The sequence below is a fragment of the Acipenser ruthenus genome, chromosome 26 (assembly GCF_902713425.1).
Source record: "Acipenser ruthenus chromosome 26, fAciRut3.2 maternal haplotype, whole genome shotgun sequence".
In the NCBI taxonomy this organism is placed as follows: Eukaryota; Metazoa; Chordata; class Actinopteri; order Acipenseriformes; family Acipenseridae; genus Acipenser; species Acipenser ruthenus.
In genome coordinates, this window is record NC_081214.1 from 3,447,059 (window position 1) to 3,469,846 (window position 22,788).

The window sequence follows — 22,788 nt, forward strand, 5'->3', positions numbered from 1 at the left end:
GACTATTAGTGACCAGGATAAATATATAATCAAATGAGGGTTTACAACTTTTTATATAAAAAAGATGAAAGATTTCCGAGAATAATTTGTATTTTAGGAGGATTTAGAAATACCCTGTTTTCTAGATTCAAAACATCTCCACAGAGTATAGAGCTGTGATTTAAATTAATTAGTGTCCATTATTTTCCATCTCTGCTGTCTTAGCTGTACAATACCTGGTATTCTTTCAGTCTGTCTCCGTTTGAAGATGGGAAGCCGCTTATCTTACCCGCTGGTTAATGAGCCCGATATCTATGAGGACTCTGATTACGATGAAGGTAATGCTAAAATACATTCTTTAGTTTAAACTGCTGGCTCTTTGTTTGGGCTAAGTTTACTTAATACCTGTTATAATTGCTGTAGACTCTGTAGAAGCGGATATGGCAAAACAGCTTCATGAGATCAACCTGCAGTTCTGTGACGACATGATTCAACTTAGGGTTCGCTCAGCGGCGGAACACGCCAAGTTTGAAGGTGGGTGGCAATAACCAGCGATACATATTGTAATTTACTGTTGGTGTATTTATGTTTAACTGCTGGGAAACATCTAATCTATAAGCCTATGCATATATCGTTTTAATTGATTGGTGATTACAGTTGTGATTTTAACAGAGTACCAGTCTCACTGGAAAACAAAGGTGACCGAATTCCAAAAGATGTACCCAGAGTGGTCAGAGCAGGACATAACGCACCTAAAACAGCAGTTTGAACTGTTTGACAAGGATAAGGACTGCCTAATCGAGTTCAAGGAATTGTGAGTAGGCTGTATAGTTTCTGTATAGGCGAATCTAGGAATCTCAACAAGTAGGACGCTTGCCTAAGGGTCAGTTTAAAGCTGTAGTTTAAAATAAAAATGATAATAATTAAATCCTTTTGGTGTTTTAATTCTGAGCAGTTAATCAGAAGGCAACTGTTTTTTTTTTTGGTTTTTTTTACTTACCATTGTGCCTATAAGAATATATATATATATATATATATATATATATATATATATATATATATATATATATATATATATATATAATTGTATTGAATGAAGATCTATCAATAACTGGATGTACAGAATTTCAGATATGTTTTCAGCCACTTTGATATATAACAGATATATTTTCTAAACTTATATGGCTTAAATATGTCATTGATTATATATATATATATATATATATATATATATATATATATATATATATGTATATCCTTTTGTTGGCAATTTCTTAACCTTTTACATTTTTTTCAAAATATGCAGAAGCATGTTTTTTTCACCTAGGTGGCACCCCCAGATATTAGGGGGTACATACACAGGGATATACTGTTATGCAGAATTTTAGTATTGTATTTATTTAATTTTGTTCTCTTTGTGCAGTGACGCAACAATGAATGAACTCAACGATCAATCATCATATGAAGAGCGCTTCAGTTATTTTGATGCGGTGGATGACAGCAGGACTGGTTATATCAACTTCGAGGAGTTTCTTAAGGTCAGTGCCTGCACCCTACCATTGTGACATAACATGTTGAACTAGAAACATTATGCACAGTGCAAATGTGTAAATGCAAATTTGTTCAAACACAAAAACTGCACACAAAAACATCCAAAACAAGGGCAAATACAAATCTTTCATGACTGTCTACTGTGCCAGGAGGGAGACCCTTCAAAGAGGAGTACCTCTTAAAAGCAAGCTGGCTGTGCCAACTTCATGAGGTTTCCCCGTCTAGAAGTGTGCCATAGTAAAAAAATAGCAAGGTATGGTAAAGCATGTTAATAAACATGGAAAACCAAGGTAAACTGTAAGCACGTAGTATTCTGCACACTGTGGTATACCATGGTAGGCACAGTGAAATCATGGGCAAGCAAGGTGAAAAACTGTTAACCATGCTAACAAACTAATTAGTATCTTGTATAAGAACGGGAAAAGCATACTGTGGTAAGCTGACCTATGACATAGCGTTATATACGGTAATATCTGAGAAGAACTCAAATATTAAAATGAAGGAGTAAATATCCGTTTATTGGGATACAAAGATGGATCCACCCATCCTGTCTTAACTGATGTGTTTGCATCAGTTCCTCAAAAAATAGCTGTTTAAATCTCCATGAAATATTGAGTAACATTTTCTGAGAATGCAGATGATGAAAAGCCAAAAAAATAACTACCATTACGAAATCCAAATACAAGCAGTTGAGTATAACTGACTGTCTCATATACAGTATGTCACGTCCATAGTTTTCATTTAGGAAAATCATCCATGTGTAAACCACATGTTTTCATTTTGACTCAGATGATGAACACCCTAAAACAAAACAGGGGCAGTGAAGACAAATCCCTCCCCTTGGCAGATCGCTTCAAATCTGACACCAGCACCAGTGAGATGACTGGCATTGTTCGTCAGATGGACTCCTTTCAGCAGATGTGCTATGGCGTCTTTTAAACTCTACTGCTCCTCAATTCAGACGCCTAGGTCTGCAAGTTATATGGTTATTAAAAAATAAAAGGACTTAGTTCATTGTAAATGTAAAAACTGGGGACACTACCTACAGTAGTACAGGCATTTGTGATTGTTAGAAATGTAATATTTATAATATAAACAAAGTGATAACCATATCAAGGGTTTCAACATCTTCACAGCCTTCATCTGGAAACACAGTACAGTATATTGTGCTCTCTTATACAAAACAAATAGACAGAAGCAGGATTAAGAAATCACTCCAGTTACACACAAGAGGTTATTAAAAAAAGAAAAATCACATATATATATATTTATTTATTTTCCAGACTGGCAATACATTATATCCCTGGTAAGGAAAGATGTGATCTACCTCATTGTACTCACAAGTGTGCTCTTCGTACTGTGCGTGACTGGTAAAGCTGACACTGTTTTCTGTTTTTTTTTACTTCAGTAAGCACCACAAAAGCAATAGCGTTTAGGACCAATAGATTTGTAATGAGTTCAGATTCATTTCCTAAAAATAAAAACACAAATTATTCAGTACCAGAGATCCGGTTTCATTAGATGCTTTACCGCTTTACTGAAATGACCAGTGATTATTTTTTTTTCCACCAGTTCATGTTATTTGCCTTGTGGTCACTGAACACTCAATACAGTGAGAGGACAATCCATCTTTCCAAAACCAAGCTGTGAAGCACAATACAACATGTGAAGACACAATAGTATTTGTAAGGATCTACAACACATCTGTAGCTAAAAAGCCACTCTTTTTTGAAGGGGGATTTCCATTCAGGCAGATTTACATGAGAACATTTTAAAACACATCCAGGTTTAACGTTCATCTACCTAACTACATTGTACTATGCACATGGTGATTTCTGAGGGTGGTGATTAGAATGGCTACAGGGATTGCACACTCAAGAGGATTTGGAAGGAGGGAAATGATTTCCCACGGTTTTGCTTTTTTTTTTTTTTTTTGCCTTTTTGAAATTGATGAGGACGTTGATTACATGACTGAGGTTGAATCATCCTTTGACATGTAACAGAACTAACTGCACTATGAATACAGCGTGTGCCTCAAATCTCTCAGGGTCATTCTTAGCCTCAGTGAACAAAAAAACAGCTACATGGCAAAAGCTGGGGCAGATTTTAATTGTGCAGATTTTAGTTTTGCTTTTCTTGGCTGATCAAAGACATACAGTAGTAAGAAAAAGAAACGCAGACACCGAGTATTTTTCACCGGAAGGTATCTTGGTCTGTTTTTTCCCATTTAGCTGAAAGTGCTTGAGTGGTGTTTGTTTGTATTATTTCTTAGTAGAATTCCTGTAGAATTGCGCATCCTATTTTAAAATGCATGATTGTGATTATTTTAACTGAAATATTGCTATATAAAAATGCTGCTGATAGTCTGTCTGTGCTGTAGCCTTTATGGAATGTTTTTCTGCCCCACTGAAATGGAGACCTTTGATCCTAAACTATTCTCCTTATTGACATCATTTAAAATCAACCCAAATAACCCCCCTTCCATTTGATCCATTATATGTAGGCTGTTTATGTAACAGCAGGTTTTTATATGTATATATATAAAAAGTGAAAATGTTTACTCCTTAAAAGGATTGTGCTGACTCTTTTTAGAACAAATGCTGTTAAACTCCAAGCAGGGATGGTCATAAACAACAAAGCACTGACAGCACTACCTATTTTCTTTTATACTGCAGTATATCCTATAAAAAGTACAATAAAATACAATAAATAACCCTTATTGATTTGGATGTTCACGTGGTGCAAACAGTTTTATTAAAACAGGTCTGCGTGCCATCATCTGTAATATTTTTATTTTATTTTAAAACAATGCAAATTTGGAATTGTTAAGATTTTTGTTAATAAAAATAAAAAAGTATCAGCCTTTAATGGCTATGGATATGTCTGCATACACAAACACACACAAGCGTCTGAACTGCGTGATAAAGACAACACTGATCCATGATCACGTGTTAATGGAAATCAGTTTCTAACCCTAATTGATACACCAAGTATAACAGTCAAACTGCATCGCAGCATAACAAATTAGTTCCTGATTGTGATGTTAGTTCTTCTTATTCCGTCACATGCAAACACACACACACACACACCCGGAAACACACTTCGCTGAATTTAATTCTAAACAAAACCACCATGTACTTCTGCACTGATTTGTGGGATATTTTCAGATTATTTTTTTCAGCTGTGTTTGACATACTGGGATAGTTGGTGCGTTTCAAACCAAGCGGCAACAGTAAAATATCATTGATCCGCAAATAATGATTGTTTTGGTTACAGTGCTTTTATTTATATTAATAAAACGGTATTGTTCTCGTCCCTGAATTGGGTGTGGATATGAGTAATCACACAAGAAGGTGGATGGTTGTGCTATACTTGAAGTTCTTCTGGTGAAGTACATCACCATACTGTGTAACAGTCGTTCTGGGGAGGTGAAGTGGTTAATACACTTTGATAAACGTCTATTCAATATTTGCTCACCAAAGACAACTTATCTGCTTGACAACTGGTTTAGGTTGTCACTGCTGATAAATTACATGAACGTTACACTCACTTAACTAATAAGGAAGCTGTTTCTTAACTCTTCACCCCCTCCGTGAACTTCCACCTCCACAACCAAAGCAGGTTCTGAAAATAATATTGTTTTTATGAATAACCTCTGTCAAAATTCTGATAATACCAATTTAAATCAGTGGTTATTTCACACGCACACACACATACACACACACGCACGCACGCACTGGAAAGGTACATGTGCACATTAAAATGCAATGTGCTTAGCTTGTGCCCACTTGTGTGTGTGTGTGTGGGACTGTCGTGTGTGTGTGTGTGTGGCTGCGGTGAGATAACAGGTACCGCTGGAATGTTCCGATGCTGCTGCTTCTTGTCATTGAAGCTGGCTAACTCCAGGTTCTCTGATGTTCTGCTAGTGTAGTAGAGAGAAGCTGGTGGGCGAGTGTGTCCCCTTTTCATTCCTCCCCTCCTCGTCCTCTCTCCTCTCCTAAGGTGCCCCGCTGTAGGAGTAATCTGCCTTGTTGTGCATCACCAGCTTGTTATCCACAAAGTAAAAACTGTCAGACTGCGTCTCGTAAGGATAGAGGATCATTTCATGCACTGACAAACAAAACAGAAATAACAGAGTTTACTTATTCATTCGTTCATTCACAGCGTTGGGGCTCATGAATGAAGAGTGAAGGGCAAGGACACTGGAAACAGCCAGGCACTGCGCTTGCAGGGCTATGTACCTCAATCCTGGGCTTGTCAAATTGTACAGAATACACTACATTTGTAATGCTCAAGTATTTTTTTATTGGAAATGCTCACCCCAACTCAAGGTTTGTCAACTGTACAGCCCTGTACAACACCAAGATATATTTTGTTGTGTTGCTATAAATCTCATTTGAATTACAAAAATGCCAACAAAAAAATGCAGTCATTAAGTTGGAATTTTGGTGCGCAAGGGGGAAATCAAGGGTATTTTATTTTTCAAAAGAAGGAACTAGGTTACTATAAATGTAAGAAGAAAAAAAACGAACAATAAATGTGTGAGTGTGAATACTTACTGATCTCGTCAGAGAGCGGGGGAAACTCGTAGATATGCTCACACGTGTTCTTACTGCTGGGGATGCAGAACCCAAACTCAAAGTCGAAGCTCTTGAGCAGCTGCTCACGGAAGTAATGCCTCTCGATCATGCGGAAGTTATTGATGGGCTTCTCCCCGACAGTGAACTCTACCCTGCAGCAAGAGAACAAGGAAAAGACAGGTTATCATGTGGAACACACCCAGAAAAATTCCTCTGTGGCACCCAATTGAAACACTGCCACTGCTTAAATAACTAATACAGGTCCCAATGTTATGAAAATAAAACATCTAACAGTGCATGTTAATGTAGTAGATTTCTGAAAATATGAAGAAACTCTGGAAGGTTCATATTTTATTGATTTAAGTTTAGATCCGGTGCAGTCAAGATCAACTGAATTAACCCCACTGTGTCTCAAGTCTTATACAGCATAACAAACTGGGCATGAGAAATTCACTTTCTAACCTAACCCTAACTGTTTTTCACTCGGTTTAGTCACTGCATGAGCTGCAGATTAACCTAATTGTTTTTATTCATTAATATAGATAGCTACCAGTGCCACTCAATTATACAGCTCGGAATTATTCAAAACAAATAGTTTGGAAAAGGATATCCAATGCAACCCCAAACAAAACAACCAATTATCAAAATAATAAGCTGGTCGGTCACCAGAAGAGAAGAAGGTTTTCTGTAATTGAAACATTCAGGTACACTGTTTGTTTAATAATTAACTTGGTTATTAGAAGATGTTTTACTAGAAAACACACAGTAAGGAATGAAAAAAAAGGAAAACGTGCTCTATCGAAGTTAAAGCATGCCGGTTTCTGTATTTAAAATGAAATGCCAAGTTACCATAAACGCAGTTGCAGAACTGCACTGAAGTCTTCCCTGATTTTTTGATGTTGAAAACAAGCAGCGTGCAGCTTAATAATTAAAACCAGAGCATCTGAGAAATAATTACATGCCTGGCAACCCAGCTTGAGTCAGGAGAGCTCTCTAGGATCAAAACACATCTCCAGTCACGTCCATTTGCCCCTTTGCAAATTACCATCTGCGCTGCCAGGGCCCTTGTTTCCTATGACTCTCGTTGCTATGGCAGCGGGTTAACAAAATGATAAGCAAAAATGCAAAGACCTTCAGCAAGCTCTGGACAAAACAAGAAGAAAGACGGAAGGGTCCTCTTCTTATTAATGATCACAAATGTGTTTAAAAAGGAAGACGTTTCCCCTCGGAGGATCTGCCCTTTACTGGCAGCCAATTAAGAGAGAGCATTTCCATGGAGAGTCATAACAGGTACGGAAGATGCTTGTGCGTTTATTTACTTATTCACTGACTGATTTCATTAGAATACAGTTCAAGCAGCATGCGTGTGGATTACAGGAATGCACAGAACACCAAAGAAAGCAGCTCCTTATCTAACAGTGCATTGTGTGGTGCTCAATGGAAACTTAGCAATACAGTCAGGCAAATGGTTTGATGAGGGATTTTAAACTCAATAAAGATATTTGAAGTTTCTTTTTACAACTGAGGTAAAGTTTCACTTTTTTAAGTGTTGAAAATAAGGAGCATTGATTATATCTAGGGCATCTGATTCTCAGTTTTAACCGATAAAACACCCCCGATACAAAAAAAGAATGAAATCGGTGTATATCCAATAAACACAGGAAAACCACTGGAAATGGTTACTGAATTCACGTTGACTTGACCCCTTTCTCCGTGAAAAAAAATAAATAAAAAATTTGATTAATTCTCCAGTGCAGTTGGGCAATGTCCCTCCTTCCTGACTTGTATCTCGCATTGATTGAATACTTTAAACCCAACCCCAACTCCTGAGTGGCAGCACATTCCTACACTTCAATTGGAGGATTGTATTTAAACACTTGTGGAATTTAAAGCAGAACTGCAAATTGTAGCGAAATGTAAAAAAATGCCTAAACACTCAAAAAGCCCAGAAGAATAGTTCCGAGACCATAAGGATTTCATTGTGGGAAACAGCAAAGGAAAGAAGGTACAATTGAAGTGTCCAAGTACTGTCGAGTTACTATACATATTGTGAGAGAAAAAAAACAAAGTAACAGAAAACAATAATTTCATACAGTATATAAAAAACAATTTGTATATAACTCAAAAATAGCTCAAAATAAGCACCGAAAAATGAAATGAATAAAACTGAAGCCCTAATTATATGACAGCATGTGAAGATTAATGCAGGCTTCCCAACCCTGGCCCTGGGGACCCCAGTGTCTTCTGGTTTTCATTCCAACTGAGCTCTCTTAAAGTTAACTTGAAATCTGCAAATTTTAAAAGAGATGACAACTATTAAAAGGGCAAATTAAGCAAATTATTAGCTCAAGTAAGGGTTTAACTAAGTAATTGAGAGATCAATTGGAATGAAAACCAGGGGTCCCGAGGCCCGGGTTTGAGAAGCCCTGGGTTTATCTATCGAATGTAATAAAGCCCATATGGTGTGGAATTGTAGTGCAATGTAAAATATTCAGTAGAACAAACACTTCAAACTGACCACTAAAATACCAGGACCTAGAAATGTTTTCTTTGTATTAGGTAATACCACATTCAACTTAATTGATTAAAAACAAATAATGAAATCGATCACTACCCCTGACGTGTGTTTTAGATGATCAGTGTTCTCCATGGTTATCAATACTCCAGGATTCTATTTTGCTTTGCCTGTATTGTGCTCAAATAGATCAGTTTGCAGCTGCAGCCATGAGATGTTATCTCTACCTGTGCCTTCTGGTTCGTGAGAGCAAGAGAAATGGATTCCAGAGATAGGAGGAGTGCATTCTGCTTAGAGACGCATGTGGCTGGCACTGTCAAAGAGAATACTGCAGAGTGTAGAGGTTACAATAGGACTCCATTGTGCCAGTCGAAAGACCCTTTTAAATTCGCCACAATGCAGCAAGGAAAATAAGCACCAGGGCACCATATGCACGTGGTTTACACTGTGAAAAATATATTGTAGCGGTTACAGTGGGGCAGGAGGAGGCTGGATTGTTGAAACTAAAAGTTTAAGCAGAGACAAATCAGCAACATATACAGTAACCCTATACAGTGGAGAGTCAATTATCCAAACTAATTGCAAACCGATATCAGGTCATATAATCAAACTGTTTGGTTACTCAAACCTATATTTTAGAAAGAATATCTAACCTGGCATATTGTCCCTAACTGCAGCATGTGTGTAGCAAATCCCCCGGATTACTTTACAATACCACACCATCTGAATAGAACCACTACTGTACTAATTTACACTACATGGGCAGCACTGAACAAACACAAGGGACCTAAATGAGTGCTGAGATAAACAACCCGTTTGGATGACTGAGGTTAGGATGACTGCCTCTCCACTGTACTGTGCATTTAACACAGCAGCCCCAGCAGCACTCTTACAGGTACTGTGGCAGGTTACTCACGTGGCTCCTACTTGGCGAAGTCTGAGGAAGGCGGGAGTGAACTGATAGCGGACAAACCTGCCGGCGTTGGGGTCAAAGTCTGTCTTATCCCCCTGTCCTCTCTCTGTGAAACCAGAACAGTGGTTTTACAGCCTGCACAATAACCTTTTACAACCAAAAAGCATGCAGTTGAATGGTGTGATTATTACTGAAATGGAACAGGTGAAGCGTACCCATTGCGGGAGGCTTGGTGATTTCAAACAGCACGGTCCCGGTTTCCAAGTCCCGGATTTTAAACCTGGTGAAGTCGATGCTGTAAACGTTTTCTGATGGAGCGCATAAATAATCTGAAAGAAAGAAAGACAAAGAAAAACATTTCATCCAATCGGTAACACAGGGATGTAAATAAGACTCCTAATGCACAGCCTTTTCACCCATTCCGGGTTTTACTAGAGCTTGATTAGCCGCAGTGTATAGGTGCGTGTGTGTGTCTTATTAAACTCATAGTAAAACCAGGAATTGGTTAAACTGCTATGCAGTGGGCATCTTATTTCCATCTCTGTATCACAGTTTTTTTCTATTTAACCACCAATAATGTTGTTTAGCTGTGCTTGTGGGGGAAGGCTAGACCTTCATGCAATTAGCTAGTCCAGAACAGCAGGCAGAATAACGACTGATTATGTGAAACCAAAAGGGTGTCAATACTTCTGCTCTTCACTGTATATCAGTCCACATTCCCAATATTGTGCATCATACAAAGAGTCCTACTGACTTGTGCTGTAAGTTCCATACTCCTTTGAGGGTAAATGTGGCTTTTGATATGCCTGTGACTAGTTTTATTTCTAATCTGAGTTCAATGTTTTGCATACAACCGCTTACAAGACACATGCTTAAAATGTATACTATACATATAAGTAATTATTTTACAAACTTTTGCAAGGGAAATTAAACCAAACAGAATCTCACACATTTGGTTGTAACAAACGTACTATAAAAACAAATTTTGCAGGTCGGTCAAGAACTAAGTACATTTATCTGGGACATATTTCGTCTTATATTCTCCACGCAGCACCACAAAATAACCACGGCCTAGCAAAACAAGGCTTTAGCACATCACACATGGTTTTCACAGTCAGCTGTTCATACCATGTAGCGCAGGGGAGCGGCACAGACAGCTGTGTGTACCGTGTAGCGCAGGGGAGCTACACAGACAGCCTATATGCTGTGCTGTTGCTGAGCTAGCGTTCTGCAGGGCAGTTAAAGGAAGTGGGTTTTCATTATTATCAAAAAGGAAGTTTAATGCAGGCACTCGCTTACACACAGCCACACACACCCCCAACAAGATATTTCTAAAACCTCATTTATCTGCACAGTAAGCACTTGATGGCAGCTGCTATTAACCACTTTACTGCAACACAAGAAGTGGTGTGGGGTTAAAAAATAAAATAAAAAAAACGTATTCAGCAGCCAGCAACGAATATGAATTCTGTTTTTGTTTCCACATCAATTGAGTGTTTTTGCAGGTCTTTCTGAGTCAGTGCTGTGATATTTGGCAAGAATGGTAGACATTCACCACAGGTGGGTGGACCTGATCAACAGCTATGATCGGATTTCCAAGAGAATCATGACCCTTGACTGCATACCAATGCATTGCATGTCCAATGCACAAGTTTATTTTGGTTCCACACGCAACAAGTGGTTAAATTCATATTGAAAGCTGTTTTACAAGGCCTGTGGCCCCTGCAAATGTGTTGGCATATAGACCTGCGTTACCTGATCTTGTATAAATGTATGTTTAAAATCTCTAAAGAGTTAACTCCACCTACCCTGACTGGCTGTACCTCCCTGCAGCTCTGCCTCTCTCTCAGCGATCAACATGTGGATTATTGGTAAGGAGTTTAGCTCATTGTAGTGTCGCATGGGCAGATTGGAGACGACAAGGGGATCTATGGAAACATTAGGCTCTGCGTACCTCCATGTCAAATAATGGCATGACAATCCTGCAACTCTGAATCAGCCGCACACTCATCGGTATTACATCTGCAAACAGGATGGTCACAGCACTAACTACTGTCCCGTTTGAGCAGTAAAGATGCATCATCGCTCTTTAAAAGGAGCCTGAATTAGCTAGTTTAGCCCAAGTGGCTCCAATGCTTTCCACTGCCACAAGTCCACGTCTGGATAATGTGCTTATTCATCCAAACCCAAAAGAACGAGGTCAAAAGACCAGAAGGGAGCCATTCTGTTATACATTATGTGTTATCCCATCAAGCCACTGTATCTGTTAATATTATCCAATGTATTGCGCATGCTTATTGCTGCATAAACGATCCCTACCTATTTCCTACCTTCTATAGTAAATATTTCTCAGTCGATAGCTTTCTAGCAATGTTACTTTCTTTGGATTAGGTAATCTGATGATGTCATCTCTACTTGGTTTAAACTGTGCAGTAATCCTGTGTATATATATATTTGTACAGACCCGAATAGCTCTATTTAATCCGCTCTATGTCCTCAGTTGGATAACAGCAAGTGGGCAAAAAAAACATTCAGGCAAAGAAAGAGGAAGAGCTACACAGACTATATTGAGATCTTAAATACAGGACTGAACAGCAAACAGACTTATATAAAAGGGCTAGACAGACAGCTACAGACTGAAGGAGATATAAAGAGACAGCACTAAGACAAACTTGTAGATTTAAACAGACAAACTGATGCTGAATCTGCAGAATCCCATGGTCTTGTTTTTTTTCCAGAGGTGACCAATGGATCTGCAGGAGCATCTGTTCACAAACAAAGCCCTTTATGATTGCTTAAGTTCTCAAAGGGCATAACTGAATCCTTTGTGTCATCCATAATAAACTGAACAACCAACTTCACCATATTACAAAACATCTGATACAAAATTAAACAAATTGCTGGGATTTACGGCAGGCAATTTTCCCATTGTTTCCTTAGGGACTTTATCTTTATCCACTGTGCAATCCAATCACAATTTCAAAAGCAGTAGGTTGCTGGCTATGATGATGAGTATTCCCTGATGTTACCCAGCCTTCAAGGAATAAAAGCCACATTTTATTAACATGTACCTTGCACAATGTGGACACTTGTTGAAATTATTGGTTATGGACGAAGCACCCTTTAAGCGAAAGATGCATTTGACCTTTGAAAAATAATAACAGTATGTTGGCAAGATATACCATCATTTTCAGAACCTTGTATTCATGTGTAACACAAACCCTGTGTATAATGCTCATATAATGCTGCCTAGGGTTGCATCCCTTGTATAATCTGCACCTCTTGTATTCATCCCAATCAAAACCACCACAGTATACTGGTATAGGATGCACATTTATACAACATGCAGAAGAAATTCTCCTTCTTGGCAAATATATTGTCAAGAATTTTGGTAGAAACAGGAACCCCCTATGAGGAACTGTTTTCAGCTTGTCCAATGCAGTTCATGCAATGTCCTGGTGGCACCATGGGAGGGTCACATGATCACATGAACTACACAGAATGTGTTTAGTCAGAAACCTCCCTATACATTTACTCTCATCTTATCCCAGTCCAAACGCGTTAATCCTTTGCTAACTGAACAGAAACAGGTTTAATCCCCTCACCTTTATAATCCTATCCGGATGCAGCTGTCTTGTTGCCAATGCTTCTTGCCTGCCACTGTTTAAAAAAGGCCAGAGGGAAGGCTGGGAAACTGTGCTCTGTAAAATGCTCAGTATTTCAGATCTCAATGTGGTATGCAGTTGTGCGGGCTTGGGAATGCGAGTGTGTGTGTGTGAGCTTCTCTAAACCTACTACAGCTGCTTGCAGTACCCACCTGGCCTCTACTGCAGGTGCCAGGGCTATGTATATAAATTAAAAGGAAGCTCCCATTGCATAGCTGTTTGCTCCATTCCTGGTTTTACTATGAGTTTAATAAGACACAGCTGAGCTTGTTACCTATACACAGTGGCTAATCAAGCTTGTATTAAAACCTGGGATGGGTGAAACTGCTATGCAATAGGAGTCTTATTTCCATCCCTGTACTGTACTGTACTGTACACAGTATTCTAGTCCTGTTCTGAACCAGACTACTGGGTTCAGTCTCTGCGGGTCCTCTTCACAAAGCATGAAATGAGTATAAATTTTCAGACAGACACACAGAATCATAAGACTTGACTGTCACCTCCAGAGTTACCGTATTTAAAACAATGGATGGAAAAGGGGGCAGCAGTGTGGAGTAGTGGTTAGGGCTCTGGACTCTTGACCGGAGGGTTGTGGGTTCAATCCCTGGTGGGTGACACTGCTGCTGTACCCTTGAGCAAGGTACTTTACCTAGATTGCTCCAGTAAAAAAAAAAAAAAAAAAAAAAAAAACCCAACTGTATAAATGGGTGATTGTATGTAAAAATAATGTGTAAAAAAAATAATGTAGTTGTATGTAAAAATAATGTGATATCTTGTAACAATTGTAAGTCGCCCTGGATAAGGGCGTCTGCTAAGAAATAAATAATAATAATAATAATAATAATAAAAGGAGATTCTCATAGGGGTATGTTAGACGTGCCAACACAAAGTTTCAGCTGGCCATTTATTGAATGTGACTACACAGCAGACCATCAAACCTGTGCTTCAGCTTCTCATTTTGCATTTAGCAGCTGGTTTAATACTTGTTATACTCATGAAGAATCCTAGGTTGAAAAAAAATGATCAAAACTGCAGCATATCTAACCCCCCTGCTATTTAATGACCTCTGTGTTAGTTTTGCTGGTGGGTTACAGACCCATTTTAATGATATATAATAAAGAGATGCTGTAAACCTGTCTGTGTGTTTTAAGGCCCCCTCATTGCATAGCATAACAATAATTGTATTAGTCACGCTTTCTTGGTTCAAGCTCAGTGCCATGCAATGCAAGTCTCTTGACTCTTCCAAGGTCCCAGCTAGGGGGCGCTGTCTCTTTTAAAGTGCTCTCTCTCTCTCTCCACCTGTTCCTCAAGCTCCTCCTCGCTTGGGATTCTTCTCACGAGCAGAGCTGCAGGATTCGCCACAGCTATGACTTGAGCCATGGCAACGGCTGTATCCATGGCAACTGCTGTGGGCATGGCAGCTGCTGTTACTAGGGCAACCATCTTTTAACACCTTGGGCGCTGGCTCAGAGTGGGTAGTGAAGCAATGCCTCTATAGTCAATTCTCTGGCTTATATATATATATAAGCAAGGCAAAACAGAGCACCTGGACTTGACTGAACGGCTTTTGAAATAAATCAGCCTTGTATTATCTATTAAGACACAGGTTACAGCACTATATGTTAGTTTAGAGCAGCAAGTTGTGCATTCACTCAAGTCCTTTTATTTTGTATTTGAAATAAAGCACCTCGATGCTGTATGTGTTTGTATGGAGAAAGGCCTGTTGCAGCAACAACAAAAGTACAGCATTTCTTAGCTTCCTCTCCATGTGGGCCAAAACACCTGCTGCTCAATCATCAGGAATGATTCATTAGTCTAATTAACAGGAAATATCCTTCAACATGCTCTGCCATTTATTCCAAATTATCCACATACTCAAACAGTAATAATCAGTAATAATATTTGACATGATACAAGGTGATGGTTGACAGACGCAAGGCAAGCTTGTTCAGCTTTAATGGCCTCTTAGAATATTGCACTGGTGTCCTTACATAGGTTTGACCTCCATTTCAACATTGGTTTACATGCAAGATTCAGACCAGGTCCCAGAACTAAATACAGCTCCAAAGCAAGGATGGTTCCACTTGGTAATATAACTTGTCTTTACACAGCCCTGCTCCCTGCAACATATTTCCAGAAGATGGTGAATCACATACACCACTACCTGCCTGCTTGCCTGCCTGCCTGCTTGCCTGCCTGCCTACCAACCAGTGTGACCAACAGGTGCATCTACCTTACAGGGTATTTCTAGAACTGCAGTCTTATTGAAGCACGGGATCCTGCCTTAAACCAGACTACCACAAGTGACCCAGCCATGTGCAGTGATACACCCATCCATACAGCAGTGCAGAGACAGGAGTGAGCAAACTGAAATGAATGAATTAATGAATGGATGAATTTCTGTCTATTCTCAGTGCACAGTAAGCACATATGAAAAAAAAAATACTTGCTTGTATTATTATTATCATCATCATCATTACCTTGTTATATTAACACAAAAGACTGGTTTCACAGATCCAGATCTTGGACAGTCCAAGATTAGTGCTAATCGGGGACTGTGAAACCAGCCGAAAGAGAAGATGGATTATTAGATATCTAGGTTACTATTTAAAAAGGGTGCATTAGCTTGCACTCCATATGGTGGCTCTTTAACATCAAAATACAATTTAGAGCTTGATCCTGTAGATATCACAATCAAGAGATAACCACATTGAAACGTTGAGATCCTGAGGTAATTATCTCTTGCTCTCTCCATACCAGAACACTGCTTTCTGAAGTAATATATACAGGAGTACATGCACGACATGTGAAAATGAATGCACAAATCTGTAATAAATACAAAGGGAAATATAAATCAATGGTGTACGTACGCTTTAAAGATTTACAACAGCCTGCATTGTAAGATGAACACACATGTTTTGACCTTGTTGAGAGGTAAAGGAACACAGTACATCTTTGACAAGGAGCTTAATCTTGGCAGACTCTTCCCAACACCCCCTCTCCATAGCAGCTGTGCCTACAGCCCCAACCACCCACTCACCAGAACAGGCTCTCCACTGTTAAGCAATAATCACACAGGTAGTACAGTCAGAAAAAAGAAGAATCCATTTATACACTAGACTCTTATCCTAGAGATTAGCCAGTAGGAGTTACCACCGCAGATACAGATCCTGCAGGACTGTAGCGACGTAGAGAGGAGTCTTTTCTAGAAGATACAGTCTCTCAAGGTTTACTTACTGGGTTAGTTCATTTATTCCATTTATAATAAGTGTCCGTAATTCAAGAAGCAATTACTTATGAACTGTATTTACTATTTAATAAAGCAAATATCAGTTCATGTTTGAAACTTCTATCGGCAACAAACTAAAACAGGTACTCACGATGAATTCATATTAGGTCTGGAGTTCAATATAAATGGGTGGTTATTTCATATGGATTTTTGTATATGAATTCAATAGTACATGAAACTTTAGTACATATGCATTTATTACAGTTTACATGAATTAATCTAGGCAGGGCAGGGCATGTTCGTTTCTACATTGTTCCTAAAAACCTACAGCATTTTCTTTTCAGGTTTTCAGCAGTTCAAAAACGTCCAGGGAAGCTACAGCATCGAGGAGGAATCGTGTATTTTAAGCAGTTCAAAACAGATTTAGCAAAGGTCTGATGACTCAAATCGGCTCCTGGACTTAAAATAATACACCTAAACAAATAATGTTCCGAAACGAGGGTAGTTCTGAAAGGGGGGCTGACTGGGCCACACTGTTGATGAACTATCTAAAGCAAGTGCCAGTATGTTTGGCAAAAGCTGACTAATCCTGAACTTTCCACCTGGCAGCTGATTAGTTAGTGGACAGCAGTGTGTGTGTGTGTGTGTGTGTGTGTGTGTGTGTGTGTGTCTGTGTGTGTGTGTGTGTGTGTGTGTGTGTGTGTGTCTGTGTGTGTGTGTGTGTGTGTGTGTGTGTGTGTGTGTGTCTGTGTGTGTGTGTGTGTGTGTGTGTGTGTGTGTGTCTGTGTGTGTGTGTGTGTGTGTGTGTGGTGTGGTGTGTGTGTGTGGTGTGTGTGTGTGTGTGTGTGTGGTGTGTGTGTGTGTGTCTGTGTCTGTGTGTCTACGAGTTTAAAGGATTTGTTTTCTCCTCCCAGCTGACCGCAGAATGAAATTGCTCACTGAAGTTATCAGCTGTTAGGAAATCACCAAGTGGAAAGAGACAATTTTGTTTTTATATCTGGATTCTCAGCAGCAGACATGACTTTTATATATATAAATCAAAGTGCTCTGCATCTCCACTGAAGAGCTGAAGCATTCATCAAATCGAACCTGAAAATGATCACACGTCCAGCAGTGTAGCCGCCTCCCACCCCCTCCCCTCACCCCCGGCACTTTTACCACACGATCCGGGGGTCCACATAGCTAGTCATGCTCACAAAACTCGACGTACATTAAAACAAACAAACATATTTTTTATACAGGCGCATGCACCTACACACACACACAAATAGTACTGGAGCTAACACCAGACAAACAAATTCACTCACCACAGACTTACTGGTAATTACTTTTTCTACTCAGTAAACGTCATGCCCCTAGACTATGTAGTACATACTGTAGAGCTAGAAAGGATTTTATAAGCTTTGGACCAGGGAAACCTCTGATACACACACACACACACACACACACACACACACACACGTGCATGCATGGCCTCTATGCATTTTGGTGTCAGCTCCAATGCAATACTCCTTACTGCACATTTGCCCTGGGCTGCACACCCATGCAGCTGAATGCAACAATGCATTCAATGAATTGATTGTTCTGAAAAATGTGTTCCATCCTGTCCATGCTGATCCATCTTAATCCGGTTTAGACTTTGTACAGGAGCAAATCCATCTAATCAGGAGGCGGGAGGCAGAGGCTAAATACAGCACTTTAATCCAGGCAGACACAGACACAGGGAACACCAATACAAATCTGCTGTTTAAAAAAAAAAAAAAAGCTAGAAAGGATAGCTGTGTTTTCTCTCGCCTCAGGGGCTGTGCCATTTCATTTCAGTGATCTGCTGTGCTTTTAACATGCTTTTATTTCATTGTGTATTCATGTATTCATTATATCTGATCAGCAGGACGATCACTAAGACAAGCCGTTTATTTTGCAGTTATGATGAAACACATGTACAAGTACAAAAAAAATAAAATTAAATAAAATAAAACAAAATAAAACTGTATTTGCCATTTATACCACTGGCTTTGAGTTGGATTACAAGCGAAAACACTCTATGGCTTTGCTGCTCAGCTGCAGGCACGGCTGGTCAGAAGCAGGGATGGAAATAAGACTCCCATTGCATAGCGCTTCAATCCACTCCTGGTTATACTAGAAGTTTAATAAGACACACCTGAGGTTGTTACATACGCTGTGGCTACTCAAGCTTGTATTCAAACCTGGGAAGCTGCTATGCACTAGGAATCTTATTTCTACCTCTGGTCAGGGGTACTGCATGCAAAGCTACTGTATACAGTACGGGAGGGGACCTCAAATTGGGGAAAACCTTAAAGTGTTACATGAATACGGATGCATTTACAAAATTCCCATCAGCACAGTAAACAATAGACTTTTTAACATGTGGACTTTGAAAGTGACAGATCCTCATCGCGCCAGGCAGCTTGCTGTTAACCAGGACATTTCTTTGGTGGGGTGTGCTTTCTCTTTAATTATTGAACTGAGCTGGAAGAGTTACTCTGGGCTGCCGTGCCCTAGAAAAACAAAAATGAGCTCTCAGTTGCTTCTCATACCTACAGGAGTTAGACGAATAGCTGAAATACCTAAGATATGTAGAACACATAGTTCTTTCTTCCTCAGTGGTGCTAAACCAAATGGGAAGAAAGCCAGTGGGAACTCATATAAAGTCTATCAAAAATAGCAGCAGAAGTCACCCATCTACAGCAAGTGCTGACCAGGCCAATCCTGGTTTAGCTTCCGATATGTATAAGACACACCTGAGCTTGTTACCTGTACACTGCGGCTAATCAAGCACGTATTCAAACCTGGAACGGGTGAAACTCATTTCCATGCCTGGATGATATTACAATCCAAGGTGGGGACACTAAGCCTGCCTACCCTGAGATCCCGGTGGTTCATGAACCCACGTGTGGCCCCTGGCTTGTTGCTTTGTTATTTAATTGGGATATTTCACAGTGCAGGACCGGGCACAACCCCACCACACACTCAGCAGCTGCATCCGGCTGCAGGATTCCTCATGTTCACTTTACATCAGTAGCTGACACACCGGGCATGTGGCAGAGCACACTCTGTGCTGATAAGAACATTCTCTTTTTGATATGAAGTCTTTGCAGGCTATTTTTAGACTGCGTACAGGAAGCAGCTCCCTTGTCACTGAATTCAATGCTGCTGTTTCTGTTTTCTCCTTTCTGATTGATTGCTTGTTCAAGGTTCAAGCTTTGAAACAGTTTAAACAGGGAGCTCTTATGTTTCTACTGGTGGGTTTTTCTTTGCAGCTAGTTATCCCTGAAACTGGTCTATTTTAGTTACATGTAGGTGGGACCGGGAAAGTCAATTCAACCCACCTGATGCCAAATAAGGTCAATCATAAATATAGATATCTAACAATCTTATTTGATGAGCTAGGAAACTGAGACATCTATGCAGAGGCTATACTGTAAACATATAGATAGCTGGGCAGGCATCCATGCTACCCTGTTTAACAGTTATTTAGTATATTCCTGTTTTCTGATTCTTTCATCTCTTCTGCCCCTTTAACACAACGATTCAGATCTGACTTTCCCTATAAGATCTCTGGTGCAGTTACAACACTTGACCACTTGGTGGCACTGTTTGGTAAGTAAATATCCATTTGGAAAAGGGAATAAAGAATATATTTAAAAAGGCATAGATATCAGCCAATTATTGTTTTACTACAAATGTTTTACCTCCTAGACTGACATGGCTTCTCAGCTTCTCAATATCTTATCTCCTTGTCCCTGTTTAAAGAAGTGATAACCAATGTTTTTAAATCAATCTGAATCCAGCTGATGAACTTTATTTGCATTATCGCAGGTCCCCTTTGTATTGCTATAAAACACTTTCCGTTCTTGCCTTGATTGATTTACATGAAGTCAGCAGGTATTTCAGATAGCAGCCTATCCTGCAGGCAGCCTGTTCTGCTGCAAAACCACCGCAGGGAGTTTAAACTTCAGCAGAGAAAGTCATGAGCAACCACAAAGCAGAAGCAACTCTTCACTGTGTATAAAACATTAGCAATCCTGAATACACTGTATCAAAAAACATCTTCCACCCAGGACAGTGGGGGGTGTGACAATGCTGTAGGGCCACTTCCTATCTGCAGGCAATTTCGCACTGCTGCGTTTGTTACACAGTGCAGGTGAGTAAATACACACACGAGGAGCCCTTAGATAAAGTTTACGCTGTCGCCATACCCTGACTTTATCCTGAGCTTTCACAGACCACGATTAGCACTGATCCTGGAATACCATATGTTACTTTAGGTAAGGAGTACAAGACTCGTGCTATTGTGAGTGTGTGAAACCAGCCCAATAAGAGTTACGGCAGTGCCTTGTATGGTTTATGCCCTAGGTCTGGGTCTTTATTCCAGGATGGATGTGTAAAAAACTGCACAGACTTTACCAAGACCAGGACCGCCATAACCATTAGAAAATAGAGCTAGTATGGTGGTGCCATGCTCTTTGATCCCAGGCGACAGGACACTTGGAAAGGCAGAATAGCGTCTCTTATTGTGCCATGTAATTATTTGTGCATTGATGGCGATGCATTTGCTATGAGACCTTGCGCCAGATTCAGCAATTATGGCAAGTTTATCAAAGAAATAAACTGGTAATTTTACTAAACTACCATGAACTACTAATCCACGCGTGTCATTTATAAATCAGCATAAAGTACCACTGCATTTTTATTGTATCAAGTGCGGAGTGTGGATCTGCGGTAACGGCCCACAGCGTTCACAGAGCTGGCAAGCTCATTAGCATGCTATTTCCGTACTGACATTCACTTAACTGGTATTAACGGTGGCAGGTTAAAATTTAGTGACACACAAACGAATCACCCCTGCCCGCTTCCACAGTATATTGCTGATTAAATACAGCAGTGGAGTGGAGCACTGTGCGGCTGTCTGAAACTGCAACATTGTACTGTTGAATGGCATACAATTAACTTAGAGCAAAGAGAATTTGAATGAAGGGAGAGAAAACACTACAGAATCGATCAAATGCACTCGAGTGAGACCAAGGAAGATCAACTGTAATAATAATAATAATAATAATAATAATAATAATAATAATAATAATAATAATAATAATAATAATAATAATAATAACAAACATCACAAACTTACTTTCAGTGATCTTCTGCAGCCCGAGTACATCCTCTGCAGTTATGATTGCATTCCTTAGCAGGTCTTCCTCTGTTGTGGCCGGGATGAGTCCCGTTTCTGTGGAGTTGCACCCCTTTTTCACTTTCATTGCCGGTACTCGTCGGTTTGGGTTGGGGTTACTTTGCGCCTGATTCCCACGGGAGCTGCTGTTGCCGTTGCCGCTGCCGCCCCCGGTGCTACTAGGATTAAGACCGGCAGTGCTAGACTTCGAGCTGTTAGATGCGTCCTGGCTACTGCAGACAGCCTCTGTGCTGGCACAGGAATAACTCATTCTCCGCGTCCCTCCTCCCCCTCCCTCTCGTAAAAGGATAACAGATTCTCTCTCACTCACTGCAGATAGCTTGAGTGCCCGCTCGCTCGCTCTGTGTTTACTTAAACCCCTTATTGCTTAAATCTTTCCAGTCTCCACGCTCTGTTTTAGCATATGCTGCTAGAACTGTACCACAGCCACCCAGCTCACCGCACAGAGCTCAAGGCAAGTCGTAAGCGGATGCACATTCGTACACACACAGTGGGGGATCCAGCAAAGACAGGCAGCTTCGAAAAGGAGTACACGGTTAATTTAGGGGGCCCGATAAACGGCTACACGTTCTGCGCTTGATGAAGTACACGTACGGACATTGCAGGGTTTATAAGCGCTTCCTGCGCTGCTATGGGTTACTCGCGTTTCGAATAAAGCAGTTACTTTGCCTCCTCAGTGTGCAAGGCACCCCTTTGTGTCGTATGGTACGGTCCTTTTATTTCTCATTTTTTGCAGGAAGCAGGCTAGACGTTCTGGTTTACGGTTTTGCAAATGGTTGTGTGCTCTGCATTTCGTAGCTGTGTGCAGAAGTGGAGCGCTTTACCCGTTTATACCGTGCAGCGTATCCAAACGGGCTGCGTGTGAAAGCTGACAGGAAATGCACCGTTGAAATTCATTTTTTCCACTTGCTCTCCATTTATCAGTTTGATTGGTCACCATTGTGGGAATGTGTTTCAGAGCTGCAAAATGAATTGGTTTTAGGGGAAGGTTTGGAAGTAGCTGCGTGTGTGTGTGCGTGTGCGTGTGCGTGTGTGTGTCATTGATTTATTGAATGCAGCAGAATACATCTTAATATGGCCCTCGATCATATTATACACTAAAATATAATTCTGTAGTGTGAGTTTACCACATTTTCTACAGGTT

At 40.1% G+C, this 22,788-nt stretch overlaps 2 protein-coding genes across 2 annotated transcripts; one reads left to right on the plus strand and one right to left on the minus strand.

Moving 5' to 3' along the window:
* Positions 1-133: 133 nt before the first annotated feature.
* Positions 134-15,423, plus strand: LOC131701696 (centrin-2-like). The gene is made up of 4 exons (XM_059001175.1): positions 134-513; positions 652-793; positions 1,403-1,517; positions 15,315-15,423. The coding sequence occupies exons 1-4, from the start codon at positions 420-422 to the stop codon at positions 15,348-15,350; spliced, it is 387 nt and encodes a 128-aa protein (XP_058857158.1). The 5' UTR covers positions 134-419; the 3' UTR covers positions 15,351-15,423.
* On the minus strand, positions 2,786-22,274 carry LOC117963348 (protein unc-119 homolog A-like). Its single transcript, XM_059001174.1, has 5 exons — positions 21,585-22,274; positions 9,754-9,867; positions 9,542-9,644; positions 6,090-6,262; positions 2,786-5,640 (listed from the first exon to the last, which is right to left on the minus strand). Exons 1-5 carry the CDS (start codon positions 21,892-21,894, stop codon positions 5,528-5,530), a joined length of 813 nt encoding a protein of 270 aa, XP_058857157.1. The 5' UTR covers positions 21,895-22,274; the 3' UTR covers positions 2,786-5,527.
* Positions 22,275-22,788: the final 514 nt, after the last annotated feature.

Bases quoted from the DNA above. Each gene is read 5' to 3' on its own strand.
- LOC131701696 (XM_059001175.1), top strand. From the start codon at position 420: ATGGCAAAACAGCTTCATGAGATCAACCTGCAGTTCTGTGACGACATG. The intron at 514-651 runs GTGGGTGGCAAT...TGATTTTAACAG, and splicing joins GGAACACGCCAAGTTTGAAG to AGTACCAGTCTCACTGGAAA. The intron at 1,518-15,314 runs GTCAGTGCCTGC...GTCTTTACACAG, and splicing joins ACTTCGAGGAGTTTCTTAAG to CCCTGCTCCCTGCAACATAT.
- LOC117963348 (XM_059001174.1), bottom strand. From the start codon at position 21,894: ATGAGTTATTCCTGTGCCAGCACAGAGGCTGTCTGCAGTAGCCAGGAC. The intron at 6,263-9,541 runs GTGAGTAACCTG...CTCTTGCTGCAG, and splicing joins CTTCGCCAAGTAGGAGCCAC to GGTAGAGTTCACTGTCGGGG. The intron at 5,641-6,089 runs GTAAGTATTCAC...TTTGTTTGTCAG, and splicing joins CCCGCTCTCTGACGAGATCA to TGCATGAAATGATCCTCTAT.